At 43.5% G+C, this 19,678-nt stretch overlaps 1 protein-coding gene and 1 long non-coding RNA gene across 9 annotated transcripts in view; one reads left to right on the top strand and one right to left on the bottom strand.

Annotated features, from left to right (window-relative positions):
• LOC128328111 (uncharacterized) overlaps positions 1–7,468 on the bottom strand; it is a 52,748-nt gene extending 45,280 nt beyond the window's left edge. For 5 of the 6 annotated variants that reach the window (XR_008309018.1, XR_008309019.1, XR_008309023.1 and 2 more), the window contains exons 1-2: positions 6,957–7,360; positions 6,744–6,840 (exon numbers count right to left, since the gene is read on the bottom strand). This is a non-coding gene — a long non-coding RNA (uncharacterized LOC128328111). Of the gene's footprint in view, positions 1–6,743; positions 6,841–6,956 lie in introns of all 6 variants that reach the window. The other variant, XR_008309020.1, reaches the window with a different exon arrangement.
• Positions 7,457–19,678, top strand: part of PDGFRL (platelet derived growth factor receptor like) — a 39,416-nt gene continuing 27,194 nt past the window's right edge. Inside the window, exons 1-2 of one of the 3 annotated variants that reach the window (XM_053257726.1) lie at positions 7,457–7,588; positions 10,049–10,343. In XM_053257726.1, coding sequence (XP_053113701.1) covers positions 7,534–7,588; positions 10,049–10,343 — 350 coding nt within the window. In that variant the 5' untranslated portion in view covers positions 7,457–7,533. The other 2 variants (XM_053257729.1, XM_053257727.1) reach the window with 2 other exon arrangements.

Below are 19,678 nucleotides of genomic sequence, written 5' to 3'. Positions count from 1 at the left end.
TTTGCCATGAGGTGCAAACAGAGGCGTAACTAGGGAAAATAGCACCTAGGGCAAGCACTGAAATTGCACCCCTGTCCAAACAGGAATGATGGGACTTGTAGTCAACAATATCTGGAAATCCCTGTTAAAAGGAACACTGTACCATCTAGACATGGTTGTTGATCAAAACCTGAAAACATGAGCCATCTCTGTAAAAGACTTAGAACAACAGTCAGGAGTTATGCGAGGATTCCAAGTGTCATTTTTTCTGTCTCATCTCATTCTTTTTTAAAAAACATGACTCTGTCCTAGATAACCATCTGCCCAAATAGCCACTAGCAAAATAGGGGAAGAAGAAGGTGGTGGTGGTGGGTGGTCTATAAACCAGTGAATGATTCCTGCCAGCCTTTGTCTTATGATGACTGTTGGCTCATGATGGGGTATATGTGCATTCACAACACCAGTGCTTGCTTTGACACCAAGAGGGAGGAGGATACATTAGTTTGCCACACTAGACAGAGGCATTTGCAACAGGAGCAGACAGCCAAGTTCTGCCAGGGCCAAAACCAGCCCCTGTCAGACTAAGAAATCATTGTAATTTGCCCCTTCCTGTCACAAGCAGTGTGCTGTTCTTTTATTATTGACTCTAACTCTCAGATATCCCAGTCATGGATGGAAAATTCAGGGTCAATTTACAAGAGACACATTTTCTACATGGAAGTTTCTTCTGTGCAGGTGTTGTGCAGAAACCCATGTGTAGTGACCACCAGGGGCATAGCAAGGTTGGAATGGGCCAAGATGAGATTTTAAAATGGGCCTCCAGCCCCTCAAAGTCCAGGGCCTCCACACACCCCAGGTCCCCAAGGATTTAAGTCTGATATTTCAAAATAAGTATGCTGCCTGGAAATACATTTCACTGAATACACACATGCACACTTCACAGTATATAGTGATATACATTGAGTACTATATATTTGTGCTACTTTTAATGCCTAGAACACACTAGCAACACTAATTATTAAAATGGCCCCCTCTCTGCAGATTAGCAAAGGAGACTTTCAACCATGCAGGGTGAGCCTATGTTTGTTTTCTCAGAATTCTGAACAAATTCAGTAAAGTTTGACTCCAGGAGGTTTTTCACACAAAGCTTTTAAAGCCCTTTAACACACATCTCCTCTGGAATGGAGGTGCTGCATTCACATGTTGGCCAGATTTACCCTGAAGTCCCTGCAAGTTATTGGGGAGCAGTTCACACACAAGAAAAATAAAATAAAAGCAGAACACATGCTTCACAGTTCTCACTCAGACCTTCTGGGTTGCAAAACAACTTGAACATAAGCGCATTTATGAATGAATGAATTAAAATAAATAAAATATACTTGTTCCAGAAGTTTTTGTAATTTTCTGCCATGAAACAAGCCACTTATAGTCCTTTTAAGATAGTTTTTGTTTTTAAAGCCAGCACATTTTTCAGTCTGTTTTAAATTAAATATTCAAAGACTTCTCAGTCTCGCCCCACCCCCCATATCAAAGCCTTATGGCAAGCAGATTCCTAGGGAGTGGGGCACAAAAAGGAATTCACAGCCTACCTGGCAAAAGCTGTGCTGGATGGTCTGGGCAGAGCGTCTGCTGCTGCTGCAGAGAACTCTGCCTGCTTCCTCCTTCCTGGCTTGCTTGGCCTGCTGAGTACAGGCTTCAGGGAGGCCTACTTGGAGGCCTCTCTGGAAGCCCCACCCACCCGCCGATCAGCTGAGAGGCGGGGAGAGAAGAGCTCTGCAGTTTGCAGGCCTTGCCGATCCTAGGCCTCGCCAATCAGCCAGAGCTGGAGGCAAGTGGCTGAGGGACCCTGGGGCTGGGCAGGTGGGCAGTGGGGGTAGGGGTGACAGGAACTGGCGTGGCACCCCCACCTCAGTGGCGCCTAGGGCAGGTGCCCTGCCTGGCCCCCCCAGTTCCGCCTATGGGTGCAAACTCCATTGCTTCCCACTAAGCCTTCCACCCAACCTTTCTCATCTCCTGTCTGGCTCCAACTGAATGAGAATAAAGAACCTCTTCACTTCCTGCCTCAAGGCCCCCACCGTGTGCTGAGTGGCTGATCCCTAGAGGTCACTGCCTGACAGACAGGGCAGGATTCACTTCTGATTCACTCTTTAGGGTAAAAGGAATAGCTGTTCCTGACTGATCACAACAAATGTCCATAGGAAACTATTTGCATCCCAGACTCTTGATCATTTACACACACATTAGTGTTGCCTTTTTGATGTCAATAACATATTATTTGTTTTGTGGATGTTGTATATTATATCCCAGCCACTAGACATTTTAAACATTTTTTTCCCAGTTCAGAAGTTATGCTGGCATCATAGTTCCCATCTGAGAGAAATACTTGAGTACCAAGCCATAAAGCGTACCACTTGTCTCCTTGGCAGTACCCATGCAACTGCTGTATCTTATGAACTGGCCTTGTTAATGAGATACTCTAATCTGGCTATAATTTTTCTATTCCATACATTGTCATTCCTTTTCTTTTTAATGTGTTCATTTGGCTTGAAGTACACAACTATCCCTGCAGTCCATGTGACTGGTGACTGTACAGTGTGGATCAGCCCACCAAAGAGGTACAGTGATCCACAAAGGGCAGAGTCACTGGCAAATTCACACTGCAAGTAGCAGAGAGCACAAGCTGTGCAGTTAACATGACAAGAGTTATGCTAGAGTAGCTCAAATGAATGAGCCTGTATATGGAAGGTAACAACCCATTTTGAAGATTTCACGTGCCACTGTACCCAAATGTAGGAATGTGTCAGCTGAATATGCTCTATTACTCTGTCATTCAGGCAGCATCCATTTACTATAACTCTCTTTCACTTCAGGCAGAAACAGTAATCTCTGAAGGATATACACCTCGCTTTCTACGGTTTTTGCGTACCTGCAATGCTAAATATATGAAGAGATGTAGCCCATAGGTATAACACATGATGTATGTGCAAAAAGTCCTAGGTTAAATCCTTGCCTTGAAACCCTGGAGAGCTACTGCTAGTCAGTGTAGATAATACTGAGCTAAGTGGACCAATGATTTGACTGAGTATAAAGGAACTTCTTGTGAATATTTGCTTTGTATTTCCCATCAAAAGTTACAGGCGTTGATGCTTAAATGTTGCCTCCACACTCAGAGGCAGTATGCCTTTGAATACCAGTTTCTGGATAGGGGGCACGCCCTCATCTCCTGCTTTTGGGCTTAAGAACAGCCCTGCTGGAGCAGGCCCAAGGCCCATTTAGTCTAGCATCCTGTTTCACATAGTGGCCCACCAGATGCCTCTGGGGAGCCCACAGGAAAGAGGTATGTGCATGCCCTCTCTCCTGCTGTTGCTCCTCTACAACTGGTATTTAGAGGCATTGTGCCTCTGAGGCTGGAGATGGCCCACAGCCACCAGACTAGTCATTGATAGACCTGTCCACCATGAATCTGTCTAAGCCCGTTTGAAAGCCTGCCAAACTGGTGTCCATCACCACATCGCATGGCAAGGAATTCCATAGATTAATTATGCGCTGTGTGAAAAAGAAGTTCCTCTTGTTGGTCCTAAACTGCCTGACCTTCAATTTCATGGGGTGACCCCTGGTTCTACTGTTGTGAGAGCAGAAAAATTTATCTCAGTCCACCCTCTCCATTCCATGCATAATTTTATAGACCTTGATCATGTCTCCTCTTAGTCATCTCTTTTCCAAGCTAAGGAGCCCCAGATACTGTAGCCTGGTTTCATAAGGAAGGTGCTCCAGGCCCCTGATCATTTTGGTTGCCCTCTTCTGCACCTTTTCCAGTTCTACAATATCCTTCTTAAGATATAGTGACCAAAGCTGTACGCAGTACTCCAGATGTGGCTGCACCATAGATTTGTATAAGGGCATTATAATATTAGCATTTTTATTTTCAACCCCCTTCTTAATGATTCCTAGCATGGGATTAGCCTTTTTCACAGCTGCCGCGCACTGAGATGACCCTTTCAATGAGCTGTCCACCACAACTCCAAGACCTCTCTCCTGGTCAGTCACCAACAGCTCAGATCCCATCAATATATATGTGAAGTTAATGTTTTTTGCCCCAATGTGCATCATTTTACACTTGCTTACATTGAACCACATTTGCCATTTTATTGCTCACTCCCCGAGCTGGGAGAGATCTTTCTGGAGTTCCTCACAATCCGTTGTGGATTTCACTACCCTAAATAGTTTAGTGTCTTCTGCAAATTTGGCCACTTTACTGGTCACCCCAACTTCTAGATCATTTATGAACAAGTTAAAGAGCACTGGTCCCAGTACTGATCTCTGGTGAACCCCACTTCCTACCTACCTCCATTGTGAAAACTGTCCATTTATTCCTACTCTCTGTTTCCTGTCCTTCAACCAGTTACCGATCCACACAAGAACCTGTCCCCTTATTCCATGACTGCTAAGTTTACTCAAGAACCTTTGGTGGGGAACTTTATCAAAAGCTTTTTGGAAGTCCCAAGTATACTATGTTAACCGGATCACCTTTATCCACATGCCTGTTGACATACAGCGTGGCCCGATGGGAGGAGCAGAAGGAAAGCAGCCACGCTGTATGTGGGGGGAAGTCGCCTGGGAGCCGGAAGTGAGGGTGGGCTGGGCGCGGCAGCTGCTGCTGCTGCTGCCACCTCTGCGCGGAGGAGGCGGCGCTTGGCTGGCTGGCTGTGCTCGGCAGTGCATCCTCCCTGGCGGAGCTCCTCTCAGTGGCTGCTGGCGGCGACTCAGGATGGGGGAGCCGCCGGGCAGAGAGGTGCCGGAGGCCAGCTCGGTGCTGTGCCGGCTTCTCGTTCGCCGCCTTCGCAGAGCCACACCCCGCGCATGCCCACCCCGTCCTGGAGGTGGCATTGCAGAGGGACAAGGAGCGGCAGGGAGGTATCCTGCCACCCCAATTATTACAATAAATATGAGCGCTGGAGGGGGGAAAGCGGCGGGAGGAGTAAGTAAACCCTCCCCACCCTTAAAGCTACCCCCTCCACCCGAACCGAACCGGCCAGGTCCGGACCGGTCCGGACGATCCGGAGGCCTTTACAATGGCCTCCGGACTGGTCCGTACCCATCCCTACTTTCCAGTCCTCTGGCACAGAGCCTGATTGTAGGGACAAATTATATATTTTTGCTAGGAGATCGGCAATTTCACGTTTGAGTTCCTTCAGAACTTCTGGGTAGATGCCATCTGGCCCTGGCAATTTGCTAATTTTTAGCTTTTAAAGACAGTTTAGAACATCTTCCCTTGTCACCTCAAATTGGCCCAGTTCCTCAGCCACTAAACCTGAAAAGCTCAATACTGGAGAGGGCATATGGTCAGTATCCTCCGCCATGAAGACAGATGCAAAGAACTCATTCAGCTTCTCTGCAATCTCCTTATCCTCCTTAATAATCTCTTTCACACCCTCATCATCTAAGGGTCCAACCATCGCCTCCCTGGCAGGTTTTCTACTTCTGATATATTTAAAGAAGTTTTTGTTATTCCCCTTGACACTTCTAGCTATATGCTCCTTAAACTCTCTCTTTGAATCCCTTATTGTCTCCTTGCATTTCTTTTGCCAGAGTTTATGTTCCTTCCTGTTTTCTTCATTTGGGAAGCACTTCCATTTTCTGAAGGGAGTCTTCTTCCCTTTTATAGTTTCCCTAACTCTACTTGTTAGCCATGAGGGCATCCTCCTGAACTTGGTGGTACCTTTCCTTCTCCTTAGTATACATTCCAACTGTGCTTCTAGTACTGTGGTTTTAAATAAGTTCCATGCTTTCTGGAGTGATTTGACTCTCCTGTCTTTCCCTTTCTACTTCTTTCTTACCAGTCCCCTCATTTTTGAGAAGTTTCCTCTTCACTTGTGGCCCACTGTGGAAGACAGAATGCTGGGCTAGATAGGCCTTAGGCCTTTCTAAGTTGCAGCACTCTTTGATGTGCAGACACTAGATCTATAAAAATCAGTTTAAATGATGCAATACAATTACTTATATACCACTTTTCAACAGAAGTTCCCAAAGCAGTTTACATAGATATACTGTAAATAAAATGGCTCCTTTCCCCAAAGGGCTCACAATCTAAAAAAAGAAACATAAGACAGGCAACAGCCACTGGAGGGATGCTGTGCTGGGGATGGATAGGGCCAGTTGCATCCCCCCTGCTAAATAAAGAGAATCACCACTTTTAAAAGGCGCCTCTTTCCTCAGTTGGCAGGGGTTGAACATAACTTGTGTAAACCTGCTTTTCCAACCTTCACTTTCACACCTAACTTTCCATATTCTTTAATGAAACCACTTTCCGTGAAGACCAAAGTCCGATCCAGACATCATGCTGTACTAGTGTACTGATGTCTGTGTGAATTACTGTGCCTGTGCTCATTTTAAAAGTGAACCTGAATATAGGCCCTTCAAATGCATGGTACATATAGGAAGTGTACTTCTGTACCTGTGTTCAGCATAAACCTATGAATGACTGTAGCTGTATAGAGACCTGTACCTGAATACACTGTGCACTCATTGTACAAGTGTTGAACATAATATGTGAATGGGCCTTAAGTCTGTGCACATTTTAGCTTCTTTGGTGAATAGGTGTGTTGGCTACTATGCATTTGTTAAAGGTTCAGGCTGCAATCCTATTATGCACACCTACCTGAGAACTACTGGACCTAATAGGACTTATAAGTAGTAAACATGCATAGCATTATCCTGTCAGGAACCTCACCTTGAGGTAAAAAAAAGAGGGAAGGGAATTTTACCTTGCACAAGTTTGGAATTCAACATGTGTAGCTATTTCTAGCTTGAAATGCAGGAATAAATCGAAATCCAACAGATGCTCCTTTCTCTCTCACGCAACTGTCAAGGAAGGCACAGGACAAGACCAAAAAGAAAAAGCAAGTGGGAAACGTAAGATGTTTGGACAGCAAAGTTCAGCCATTATCATTTCTCAATAGGACCTCAGCTCGCAGTACCTCGTTTTCAGTTTTACGAAACGGCATCCTCGGTTTCCCTTTTCACACACACACAGCACACTCTTATGCATACTTCCTCAGCTTGCACCCTTCCTCCCTGGGACTTAACACTCCTAGAACACACGCTTACTAGAAAACTTTCGCGGTGGTTGTCTTCCGAGGGAAGGCCTGGCCTTTGCTGGCTCCCCGCCCCCCAACCTCTATCAGGGGTGACTGACTGAGCCCCCCTCGCTCTTACTGACAAAACCGCCGGGGACGGCGACTCAGGGCCGCTGCGGAGGGGAGCTGCCTAGAGCCTTATGATTAATGAGCTAGACTGACTGACAGCGCCGAAGGGGGCCCGAGGGCGGGCAAGGAAAATCTCCACCGATTTTTCCCACCACCTCCGCGGAGACTGGCTGGGCGCGATCCCGCCAGCCAAGTAGTTCTCCTGCAGCTGCGAGACCCCCTCGGCTGTCTCTCGCCCGAGAAAGTTGGCGGAGGGGGCTGCTGCTGCCGCCGCCTCTTCTTCTCCAGCCCGCCCCCCCACTTTGCAGCTAACTTTTCCCCCAGCGGTGAGCGGCTCGCCCCTCCCGGCATGAAGCCGTGGCTCTTACTCGGGCTGCTGCTGCTGCACCACACGCTGCAAAATGGTGAGTTGAGTTCAGCAACGGCTCGGCTGGCGTCGTCTCGCCTCAATCGCTCGCTTGCTCTCTCTCGCTCTCTGTGCCCTCGTTTCCCCTCCCTTTCTGCAGCCCCTGCTCTTCTCCCTAGTTCAGGCTGATCGTGCAGCATCCCGAGAAATACATCAGTAATGTGGAACAGCCGCCCCTGCCGCCCTCTTGGTTGCGCTCCTCTCCCCAACCATCCTGCCCAGAGGGTCGATACTAAATTGGGGCGGGGGCGGGGGGGGCGACTCAGTCTGCCCTACAGCTTCTCGCAGGCATCCTTCTTTTCCGTTGCCTGACAGACTGAGCGAGTGTCCCCTCCTTCGAGAGCGACGGTGATTGTTATGGAGTTTCTTCTCTGCCACACGCCCCATTAAAGCATGTTAAGAATTCGGGCACACATTTCGTGCGTTTCGTGACCACAGGAGTGTGCTGTAGAAAAGCCTGCTTTGTTTTTAGGACTGAGAGAAAACACACCCGCGCGCACATCCCAAAGCCTCTAGTTTCCAGAACTTTAAAATGTAGAAGAGGGGTTGTTAGCAACTGGATATTATAATATTCAGGTACAGTATTTCGTATGCACTCAGAGAAGTTGGTCCTGATAAGGGTCACTTCATGGTTTTTAACGTGAAGTGACTCTTAGCATGAGGCATGAGGTAGAACATGCCATTGTCAGTGGAAGGTTATACATCGCATCAGTTATTTATTTAATTTATTTATTCGATTTCTAGACCACCCTTCCAAAAATGGCTCAGGGCGGTTTACAAAGAGAAATAATAAATAAACAAGACCTTAAAGGCTAAGTTGAAGACAGATCATCCTGGAGAGAACCTATCTATATGGTCGCTAAGAGTCAACACCAACTTGAGGGCACTTAATCAATCAATCAAAACACAATGAATTCCCATCCTCCTCCTCTCCCTTGCCAACCTAGTACTTTTATTGCAAATGCTAATGCAAATATATCATGGGCACCTATTGAGCAATATAAATAACATAATACTTTATTATATAAAAGTTGTATGTCAGTGTATAATTCTTACTTTGTTTTGTTAGAGACTGAATGCTTCTCACTCTGTCACTTAGTATTCATGTAGTCTTTAAGTACATTTTAAAAACACTTGGCAAGAAGCAGAAAAACTACCTTCCTGTCTGTAAGTCACAAAGAAACTTCTGCAGCAAGACTTTTAGACACTTTATTTTTTATATCACTGCTGCAGGAGGGAACTTCTGGTGTGGTGTCTGCTGAGGTGCAGCACCTCCACTGCAGATGGCCAGAGGTGGTATTGCAGCTAACAAGTCAGCAAGGATCAGGAGGCACAAAAGACCTTTAAAGCTACTGAAACAAGCAATAGTCCTGCAGCAAGAATATCCTCCCTTAGGATCCCTTCCAGACAGCAGTAAGATGTGTGATGTAAGAAGATTGTGTGCAGGGTTCAAGCGCAAGCTTACTTACCCTCCACACATTCCTGCACACTTGCATCCTTTTTCATAGCATAAATTTATGCTCTGTTCAGACACCAACCAGGGTCCTCACACAATTTTTGCAGTGCTACTTGCTGGCCAGCTCGCCTCTTGCTTTCTGAGAAGAACTAGCCTTTCCCTCTATTTGCCAAAAAAGTAGTAATAGATTGTTCTCAGAAAGCAAGATCTGGCGATTCTCACAAGAACTGTGAAATCATACATTCATGCTGGGAAAGAAGATGGAAGCTTGTGGGATTTTGTGGAGGGTGAGTAACTCATGCATGGAACTTGCACGCAAGCTTCTCACATCCTACAGCTTATGCTGTCTGGAAGCGTAATCTTATATCAGATGGGAACGTTATATTGTGCTATTGGTTGTGTATTTTCACTAGCACAGAGGTGCTAGAGGTGATAAGAAGGAGAGGAGATTTTAGAAATATCTTAGGAATTAAGGGCACAAACATTTTTCCACAAGTTAAAACTGTGCCAAGAAGGGGCAGGCTTTAATGTGCACAGACCAGGTTTACTGTTCCAAAGTTCCAAACTATTTTCAAAGTCTACAATCTCAGCTGCTTTTTCTATAACTCCTTATTATATGAGTGCTGACTAAGAATAGCTTCTGGCAAACATAATTGATTTTACACGGGAGTGCCATCTCTTCCCAGGGAGAGAAACCCCATAATTGCTCATTTGCATGTGTTAATATAAATGCATGCCAATTTAACATTGCCTATTGATGAGCATCCTGGCTGAACTAACAAAAATTAATAGGATGTTTAAAAGAAAATCCACAGTGCTTTAGATCACACTGGTTGCAAACCCTTATTTTATATCAAGACTATGTTATTCTCAGCTCCCATCTGTCTGCCAGGAAATAAAAACTCTTTCAGGAAGAATATGCCCAGGGGAAAACCTTAGTTGTAGAAATCTGGTATTAAAATTGTATTCTTTTTTCCCTTTCTTTCTTTTCCCTTGTGCTAGCAATTGGCCAGCCTGCAAAGAACAAGCGTCCAAAGGAACCAGGAGAGAATAGGATTAAACCTGCTAACAAAAAAGTAAAACCCAAAACCCCCAAATTAAAAGAGAGAGAATCCACAGACTCCTCCCCAAAGATCCACTCTATAATGACACAAGTGATGGATAAAGGCCGTTTCCAGAAGCCTGCTGCCACTCTGAGTCTTTCTGCAGGACAGAGTTTAGAATTGCGGTGTAAAGGAAATAAAATTGGGTGGAGCTATCCTTCTTATCATGATACCTTTAAAGACTCGAGGCTCAGGTAAGATTTTGAAAGATGGAGATTAGAAAAGTTGTTTCAAATCTTGGCTAAAGGAAAACACCAGGATGGTCTTGCTCAGGTGAAACAAATGTAGGAATTTCAAGGGATGGTAGAAGGAGCTCAATAAGATCTGCAAGATTTTTTGGAGTGGGGCCAATATATATCTCTAGCTGCCATCGATTGGCTAAAGCAAATTGGCTAAAGCAAATTCAAGTGGGGTTTTGCTGAGATGAAAGGTCTATAGGACTTTCAAAAGAAGTTGATAAAATTTTGCTAAGTCTTTAGAAGTTTCAGGCGCCTGGTTTCACACAATTTGGTTTACAACTTCATCCATCCTAGTTTCATATTGGAGTGATTTCCCCCCACTGTGATTAGATAATAATATAGGCAAAGACACTTATGATATTCTAGGCTATTTGTTACTTATTAATAAGTAATAGAGCAGAGCCTCACCTTGCTGCTTTGCAATACCAGGTCGATTTAAAATAAATCAGAAATTATCCATGATTTGACTGTGGATGAAGGATCCAATCTGGCATGCATTACAGAGACCTGGTTGGAGGGTAGTGGCTCAGTGTGGTCCCAGCTTCTCCCTACAGGATAATCTGTTGTGGAGCAGGTGAAAAGACATGGACAGGGAAGTGAAGTGGCTTTGGTTAAGAACAACATATCCCTTACCAGGTAGAGTGTGTACTTGAGTCTTGGGACCAGGGATAGATTGGGACTTCTGTTGGTGTACCAATCACCCCGCTGCCCAACAAAATCCCTAACCGAGCTGTCAGAATTGGTTGCAGAGTTGACATTGGAGATGCCCAGGTTGGTGGGTGATTTCAATTTTCACTTTGGGACTGAATTGTCAGGAGCAGCTCGGGAGTTCATAGTGGCCATGACAACTATGGGTCTTTCCCAAGCGGTCTTGGGTCTGACACATGTTGCCGGTCACACGTTCGATTTGGTTTTTTGCTCTGATCAGGGAGGTGTTCCGTGGGTGGGGATTCTTATGATTTCCCCATTGTTGTGGTTGGACTGCCACCTGGTGAAGGTTCAATTTGCAGCCACTAGTCACCTCTGGAGGGGTGAAGGGCCTGTTAGGATGGGCCGCCCAAGGAGGTTGTTGGATTCAATAGGATTCAATGAAATCTTGGAGGGTTTTAATGTTGGCTCTGACAGTGATCTTGTTGACACCCGGGTGGAAAATTGGAATAATGAGCTCACCAAGGTGATGGACTTGATTGCTCCTAAGTATCCTCTCCAAACCGCTTCTAAATTAGCTCCATCGTATAAGGAAGAACTACAGGAACTGAAGTAGTTAGGTAGACAACCAGAGCACAAATGGAGAAAGGCTCGACTGGAATCTGACAGATTGCAGCACAGAGCACAATTGAAGACCTATGCTCTGGCAGTATGTGTGGCAAAGAAGCAGTCACTTGCTGTGCATATTACTAGCCACTGTGAAGCTTTTAATGAGTTTTTTTGTGGACAAAATCTCTCATATTTGAGCCAACCTGGATTCTATTGTTGGTGCAGAGTCTTTAGCAGAGGTATTCAGTAACTCCTCTTGTGTGGTTAAATTGGATCAGTTTCAGTTCTTGACTTCTGAGGATGTGAACAAACTGCTTGTAACTGTACATCCTACCACCTGTTCTCTTGACCCTTATCTGACATGGCTTTTATTATCAAGCAGGGAGATTGTTGGAGAGGGCCTGGTTGAGATTCTAAATACTTCTCTGAGGGAAGGTAGGATGGCTCCTTCTTTAAAGGAGAAATTATTGCTTCCCATGCTATTTAACAACTACATGAAACTACTGGGAGAGGAGATCATCAGGGGATTTGGTGCAGGGTTTTATCAGAATGCTGATGATGCCCAAATCTATTTCTCCATGTCAGCTTCATCAGGCAATGGCATAACTTCCCTAAATGCTTGCCTGGAGGCAGTAATGGGCTGGATGAGGGATAACAGAGACTCAGTCCAAACAAGACAGAGATGTTAATTGCAGGAAGCCGCAGTTCAGGAAATTGGATAGATCTGCTGGTTATGGATCGGGTTATGCTCCCCCAGAATGAACAGGTTTGCAGTTTGACAGTACTTCTGGTCCAAACCCTCCCTCCGATACCTCAGATGGAGGTGGTAGCCAGGAGTGCTTTCTATCAGCTTTGGCTGATTTGCCAACTGCACCCTTTCCTGGAAGTGAGTGACCTTAAGACACTGATGCACATGTTGGTAACCTCCAGACTTGACTACTGAAATGCACTCTACATGGGTCTGCCTTTGTATGTAGTCCACAAACAACAATTGGTGCAGGATGCTGCTGCCAGATTGGTCTTCGGGACGTCCCAAAGAGACCACATCACTCAGGTTTTAAAAGAACCATACTGGCTACCAATAGGTTTCTGGGCAAAATGGGCAAAACGAAGTGCTAGTTATTACCTATAAAGCCCTTAAAGGCTTGGGCCCAGAGTATTTAAGAGAACACCTTCTTCGTTATGGACCCTACTGCCTATTAAGATTTTCAGGGGAGGTTTGTCTGAGGGTGCTGCTGGCCCTTTTGGTGATGACTCAAAAGAGAGCCTTCTCTGTAGTTGCCCCAAAGCTGTAGAAAGCAGTTCCTGCTGAGATTACAGCTGCTCCATCCCTGTTGGCATTTAGGAAACAGCTAAAGACACATTTTTTCAGCAAAGCTTTTTAGCTACTTGGTAGTTTTTATAAATTTTTAATTTGATTTTTTAATATGTTTTAACTATTAAATTTTATTGGTTTTATTGTTGTAAACTGCCTAGAGACTTCGGTAGTAGGCGGTATGTAGAAATAATAAAAATAAATAAATAATTTATATTCTGCCTTTTAGCTCCTCAGAGTAGATCCTGAGGCAGCTAAGAGCAGTAATAACAATTAGTTTTAGATTAAATTGATTTGCTATATTTGAAATTAATTTCATTTGCATGCGCTCACTGTATTGTAAATGGTGTGAAGCCTTCCCTTTTCTTCTATATATAATGCACTTCTTGCTGGAAGCAAGAAGTTTTGAACAATACCTCCTTTCTTGCTGCAAGGAAGAGTTTTCAAACTTCAGATGGAAATGCCATGTGTGAATTTTATATCTAGACATTAGCTGCATTACAAGGGTCCATATTTAAGTTATGTTCCTCATGATGAAATTTACAGTTTATATGGAGACAATACCATCTAATCTACTGAGGAATTTTGTATGATTCAAAAGCTTGCTGTTTGCTATTTTATTACTTTTTGGTTGGTCCCAATAAAAGCATTACCCACCTTAAGTTGTGGATTGTTCTTCAAATGGACCAACACTACCACCTGCAATTTTGTGCTCAAAAATATTGTTATTAAAGTAAATACTTAAGAATAAAATGTGCAGTTCAATCATGCTGCTAGCACTTTAAGGAAGTAAAGGCTGCCATAGTGAGATGTTATATCTTTTCTCCAACAGCAAGTCTCACTACTTCTTTTTCTGGTCTTACAATTTACATTTTGCTCCCTGCCTTTCTTGGAAGCCATTTTGCTTCCTCCCTTTCTTGGAAGCCAGACTTTATTTTCCCCTAGGGAAACACAGATGCCTCAGGCAAAGACTTATATAAGTAAATTAAATCAAATGATTGTCTTGGAAACCTTTAATTAGAACAGCTTTGCTTTTGTAAAGATAATTTACTATTTTATTTATCTTCTATTCAGTACTATCTTCCTCTAATTATTTCTTCTGACAGAAAGATAAGAGAGAAAAGATCTATCATTACGATTAACTTCAGCAGAATTTCATCTGTAAAATATGTCAACCTTACATGACAGGGAGAAGTATTTACTTTCTCCTCCTGCCTCCAAAGTTTCCAGCCTTAAGAGTCCTTCAGTAGGTAGAAGTGTTTAACAGTGTAATGCTTTGCGTTAGTAATTTTGAAAGATTAAAGAAAACCAAGATTTTTTTTAAATGACAAAGGAAAATATGGGCAAGATGAAGGGAAGGAAACATTAGGGCAATGTATGTGTGTATTAACAAGCAAAATAAAGAAAAGAGTATAAGAGAGACAACTAGATTTGGCTGAACATTGTAAATCAAAGCAGTTTTCTGAGAACATAGTTGGTGGAGTCAGAAAAATATGATTAGAACATTTTGTTCCAAAATCGATGAGTAAACATTAAGCATCTCAGTTTGGCACTTTAAAATATCAGATGCTGAAGCATCTAAATATTCTGCAGAAAAATAATTTTTTTATTATTATTATTTTGGACAGTTACAAGAGTGGGGTGGATATCACTTTGTTCTTTAAGATGCCCGGTGAAGTTCTTTCTGTTCACTCAGGCTTTTAAAACCTGATTTAAAAAAAAGTTTTTAAAATGTTTTGTATTGTCTTTTGTATTTTTTTTAAAAAAAGTGTCTTGTGTGCATTGTGTTGTGTCTTGTGTTTGATTTCTTTATCGTGTTGTATTTTTATTGGATTTTTTTTTACATTGTGTTGTGAACTGCCCAGAGAACAATTTCTTATGAGGCAGCTAACAAATGAAGTCTATTGTTTTTGTTTTTATTAACAATCATTTAACATATACCTTCTAAACATTTGAATAGGTTTATAGTCACAGTTCAGTTTCATTTTCAGAATCAGTGGCTGACATAATGCACAGCAAGCCACTCATCCAAGAGGCGTCTTCCACTCCAGCCAAGAGTCAGTCCACATAACTTCCCAAGAGGGAGGCTGCTCCATGTCTCTAAAGCTGTGCACCATTGCTGTGGCACCACTATCGCCATTATTCCTAATGGCAGTAGCAGCACAGCAGCAATGATGTACAACTCTGGGGACATAGAACAGCTTATGCCTTTGGAAGCTGTGTGAACCAGCTCTTGGCTGGCATGGAAGCAGCAAACCCACATCCTTCTTGGATAATGGATCACTGTGCAGTATGTCAGCCAGTATGTCTCTGAGATGCCCTGGGAACAAATAATGTCATGGGGCAGGCATTGATAGCTCCATCACTCCAATATCAGAGGGACCATTAGGCTGTCAAAACCAGTATAGCAATTTTATTATCCACAATTATCTTTGATGTTATCTTAGCTATAGCAGATCAGGCCACTAGATGGCAGATCCCACGTGTAATGTCATCTGTTGGTGGAAGGAATTAACAGATGATTGTGTAAAGGCACAACCTTTTATTCCTTTCATGTTTAAGCTTTCTTTTGTGTTTGTGTACTTTTAGACACATAATTCATTGAAATACCAAAATGCCTGACTATAAAAGTAAGCCAGATATTTAAACAAACAAGCATATTGAAATGTGTGTCCCTGGATAAATGATAATTTTTAGAAAAGTTGCATTTGAAATAAGGAGTTTGTGGTATTTTTAAAATCCTACTTTCCAGTAGGCTTACGAGATCATCCGGCATTCGGCGTGTGTGTCCATGCATGTGTGTGTGCCCCACTATTAACTTTGCAATGCTCGAACCTCTATGAACCAAATTGGGTACTGTTGTAGGGACATATAGGGACACTTCAACAGCATAGTTTGGGCTGATGTCATCCACCCCAATTCAAGATGGCGGGTACGTAAAACTTTGAGGCACAAGTGGGCTAACTTGTGAACCACCTAACCAATTTGAATCAAATTTGCTACACTGTAGGGGCACACAGGGATGACTCAATGGCATCGTTTGTAATTATATAATCCAACCCAGTTCAAGATGGCGGATGTGTGGACGTTTGAGGCGCAAGTGGGCTAACTTGTGGACTGTCTAACCGATTTGAAGCAAATTTGGTACAATTGTAGTGAGTGACACCCAGGGACACCTCAAAGGGGTGGTTTGCAATTAAGTTATCCACTCCAATTCAAAATGGTGGGCACATGAACATTTGAGGCACAATTGAGCTAACTTATGAACTGCCTAACCAATTTGAACCAAATTTGCTACAGGTGTAGGGAGGGATACATAGGATCAGCTCAAGGGCATAATCTGTAATAATGTCATACACCTTGATTCAAGATGGCGGACACGTGAACGTTTGAGGTGCAAGTGGGAATCAATTTTGACCAAATTTGGTACAGTAGTAGAGACACATAGGGACACTTCAAACCCGAGTTGTGATGACATCATCTACCCCACATTAAGAGAGCAGATGTATGAACGTTTGAGGTGCTAAAAGTGGGCTAACCTGTGAACTGCCTAACCTATCTGGACCAAATTTAGTTCAGTTGTAGGGAACGTGAAAGGAAAGTAGGCAAATTAGTTCTTACTATATTACTTGTCAGTACTTAAACTATCTATAATTCAACATTTGTCTATGCAATTTAAATCAAAGCACGGGTGTTTTAAATGCCCTGATATCTTATTTTATTTATTTATTTATTTATTTATTTATTTATTTATTTAACAATTAAAAACTATTAAAACACAATAAAACCAATAAAACAGCTAAAAGCCCTGAAAATCAGGGCAACAATTTAAAACAATTTAAAACAGTTAATCATTTAAAACCTTGGAAGGCCAGGCCAAATAGGTAGGTTTTAAGGGCTCTCCTGAAGGACGGCAATGATCTCAAATTATGAATTTCTGCCGAGAGTGCATTCCACAGCCCAGGAGCAGCTACAGAGAAGGCCCACCTCTGTGTCACCACCAGACTGACTGGTGGCAACTGGAGATGGACCTCCCCAGATGATCTTAAGGTTCGGTGGGGATCATGTAAAAGAAGGTGCTCTCTTACATAACTCGGACCTAAGCCATTTAGGGCTTTAAAGGTAATAACCAGCACTTTTTATTTTGCCCGGAAACATATCCGCAGCCAGTGTAGCTGTTTCAAAACAGTCATAATATAGTCTCTCTGGGTTCCCCCAGAGACCAACCTGGCTGCTGCATTGTGAACTAACTGAAGTTTCAAGATTACGTACAAAGGCAGCCCCATGTAGAGTGCATTGCAATAGTCAAGTCGGGAGGTTACCAGCTGATGCACCACTGTTTTGAGGTCATCCTCTCCGAGGAATGGGCACAGCTGTCGAATCAGCCGAAGCTGATAGAAAGCATTCCTGGCCATGGCCTCCACCTGAGATACCAGGGTGAGGCCTGGGTCCAGGAATACTCACAAGTTGCGCACCTGCTCCTTTTGGGGGAGTGTAACCCCACCCAGCACAGGGAGATCTAACTCATCCCTCAGATTCTGAGCCCCCACAATGAGCACCTCTGTCTTGCTTGGATTCAGCTTCAATTTGTTATCCCTCATCCAGCCCATTACTGCCTGTAGGCAGGCATTTAGAGAATGAGTGCCATTTCCTGAAGATGAAAAGGAGAAGTAGATTTGGGTGTCATCAGCATACTGATAACACGCAGCACCAAATCTCCTGATGACCTCACCCAGTGGTTTCATGTAGATATTAAAAAGCATTGATGACAGAATGGAGCCCTGGGGGACTCCATATAGCAGCTCCCGTTTTGAGGAGCAACTGTCACCAAGCTCCACCATCTGGAATTACCCGAGAAATAGGAGCGGAACCACTGCAAAGCAGTGCTGCCTATCCCCAACTCCCCCAGGCGATTCAAAAGCATACCATGGTTGATGGTATCGAATGCCACCGAGAGATCCAGAAGAATCAGCAGAGTCACACTCCCTCTGTCAATTCCCCGGTAAAAGTCATCCATCAGGCCAACCAAGGCTGTCTCAACCCCATAGCCAGCCCTAAAGTCAGTTTGAAATGGATCTAGATAATCAGTTTCCTCCAAGTCTGCCTGGAGCTGGTTGGCCACCACTCTCTCAATCACTTTGCCCAACCAAGGGAGATTGGAGATTGGCCTGTAACTATTCATCACTAAGGGATCCAGAGAAGGCTTCTTTAGGAGTGGTCTAATCAATGCCTCCTTCAAACAAGGAGGCACCCTCCCCTCCCTCAGTGATGCGTTTATGATATTAACTAGGCCATCTTGGCTAATTTAGGACTGCCAGATCTGGAGTACAGATTATAAATCAGAACCCCTATTTCTATTTTTATATGAAAAAATCAACCTAAGATTTCTGTAATCAAACAAGAGGCACTGATAAGAGACTCTTCCCTAAAGAGTCTGTTCTTCTCATGATCCAGGAGTCTTCACTGAACAGCAAAAACACATAGAATTGGTCCACCTAAAGTTAGGCTCTTTAAAGTCCCATTGCTGATATTCTAATTAATGCTGTGTGCATGCTTCCAAGCAGTGCTCATGCAGTGCTAGACCTCATGCTTATGAAGCATGGGCAGTCTTGTGCCAAAGCGCAACTCCTTTCAACACTTTCCTTATTCTCTAAAAAAAACCACATCACTGATCACCCCCACCCCGGACATGTTTTCAGTGTAACAGAATGCTTGCAAAGTGTGGGGCGAATGTCCCAAATAGTAGCGCTCTTATGCAAGAGCGCCTGTGCTTTGGAAGCACGGAGACTAGTGCTGCATGCACATTGTTAGAAGCATGCATGCAGCATTAGAATATCAGCCCATTGTTTAACTCTCTCATTGAAATCAATGGGACATAGAAGTGTTTAACTTTAGCTGCATTGTGCTCATGATCTAGTTGTACTTTATGCTTAGAAATAACCTGAGGTGGGTGTTGAACTCCTGTAGCTTTATTTAGCTTTACGAGTGGTCCCATTCAACTGGAAGTATTTATTTCAAACAATTATAACTAGTTGTGTTGTTTAAATATTACAGATCCTTTCAACAATAACAACCATTTATATACTGCTTTTCAACCAAAGTTTCCAAAGCAGTTGAGAGAGAAAGAGAGAGAGAGAGAGGATCCCTCTCCCCAAAGGGCTCACAATCTATAAAAGAAACATAAGATAAACACCAGCAATAGTCACTGGTGGGATACTGTGCTGGGTGTAGTACTTATCACCTTTGTAGCTCACATTACTGCTGGAGGGAAATTGCTCATAGATGTGGTGGTGTTGAGTAGAGTTTAGAGTATCCCAAATTCAGTTTGTCATGCTTCTTTCTTGTAATGCTATTGTGCAATATCAGTTTTATAATTTGCAGAGCATGAATCTAATGTTCTACATTTGAGGGTCTATGTCAAGAATATTATGAGCCAGCACAAACTTAGAACTGTTAGTATATGTGCTAATGAACACACATTTTCTAATTGCTCAGATTGGTGCTTCAAGGATGGAATGTTGTTCTATGTATTTTAAATCACATAATTGTTCAAAGCGACCAAAAGACTGCCTGCCTGTCTCCCACAGGTTGCCTTAAACAGTGTGTCACGAGGAATGAAAGCAGAAGCACCTTGAGCAAGGTGATTACAAAGCAAATAACTTGAGCTTACTTGCACAAGGGATCCAAAGCACACACTGAAAGGGAAGAAAGACACTGA

The sequence above is a fragment of the Hemicordylus capensis genome, chromosome 5 (genome assembly GCF_027244095.1).
Source record: "Hemicordylus capensis ecotype Gifberg chromosome 5, rHemCap1.1.pri, whole genome shotgun sequence".
In the NCBI taxonomy this organism is placed as follows: domain Eukaryota; kingdom Metazoa; phylum Chordata; class Lepidosauria; order Squamata; family Cordylidae; genus Hemicordylus; species Hemicordylus capensis.
The sequence above is the reverse complement of the archived record's forward strand: the minus strand, read 5'-3'. Positions and strand labels throughout refer to the sequence as shown.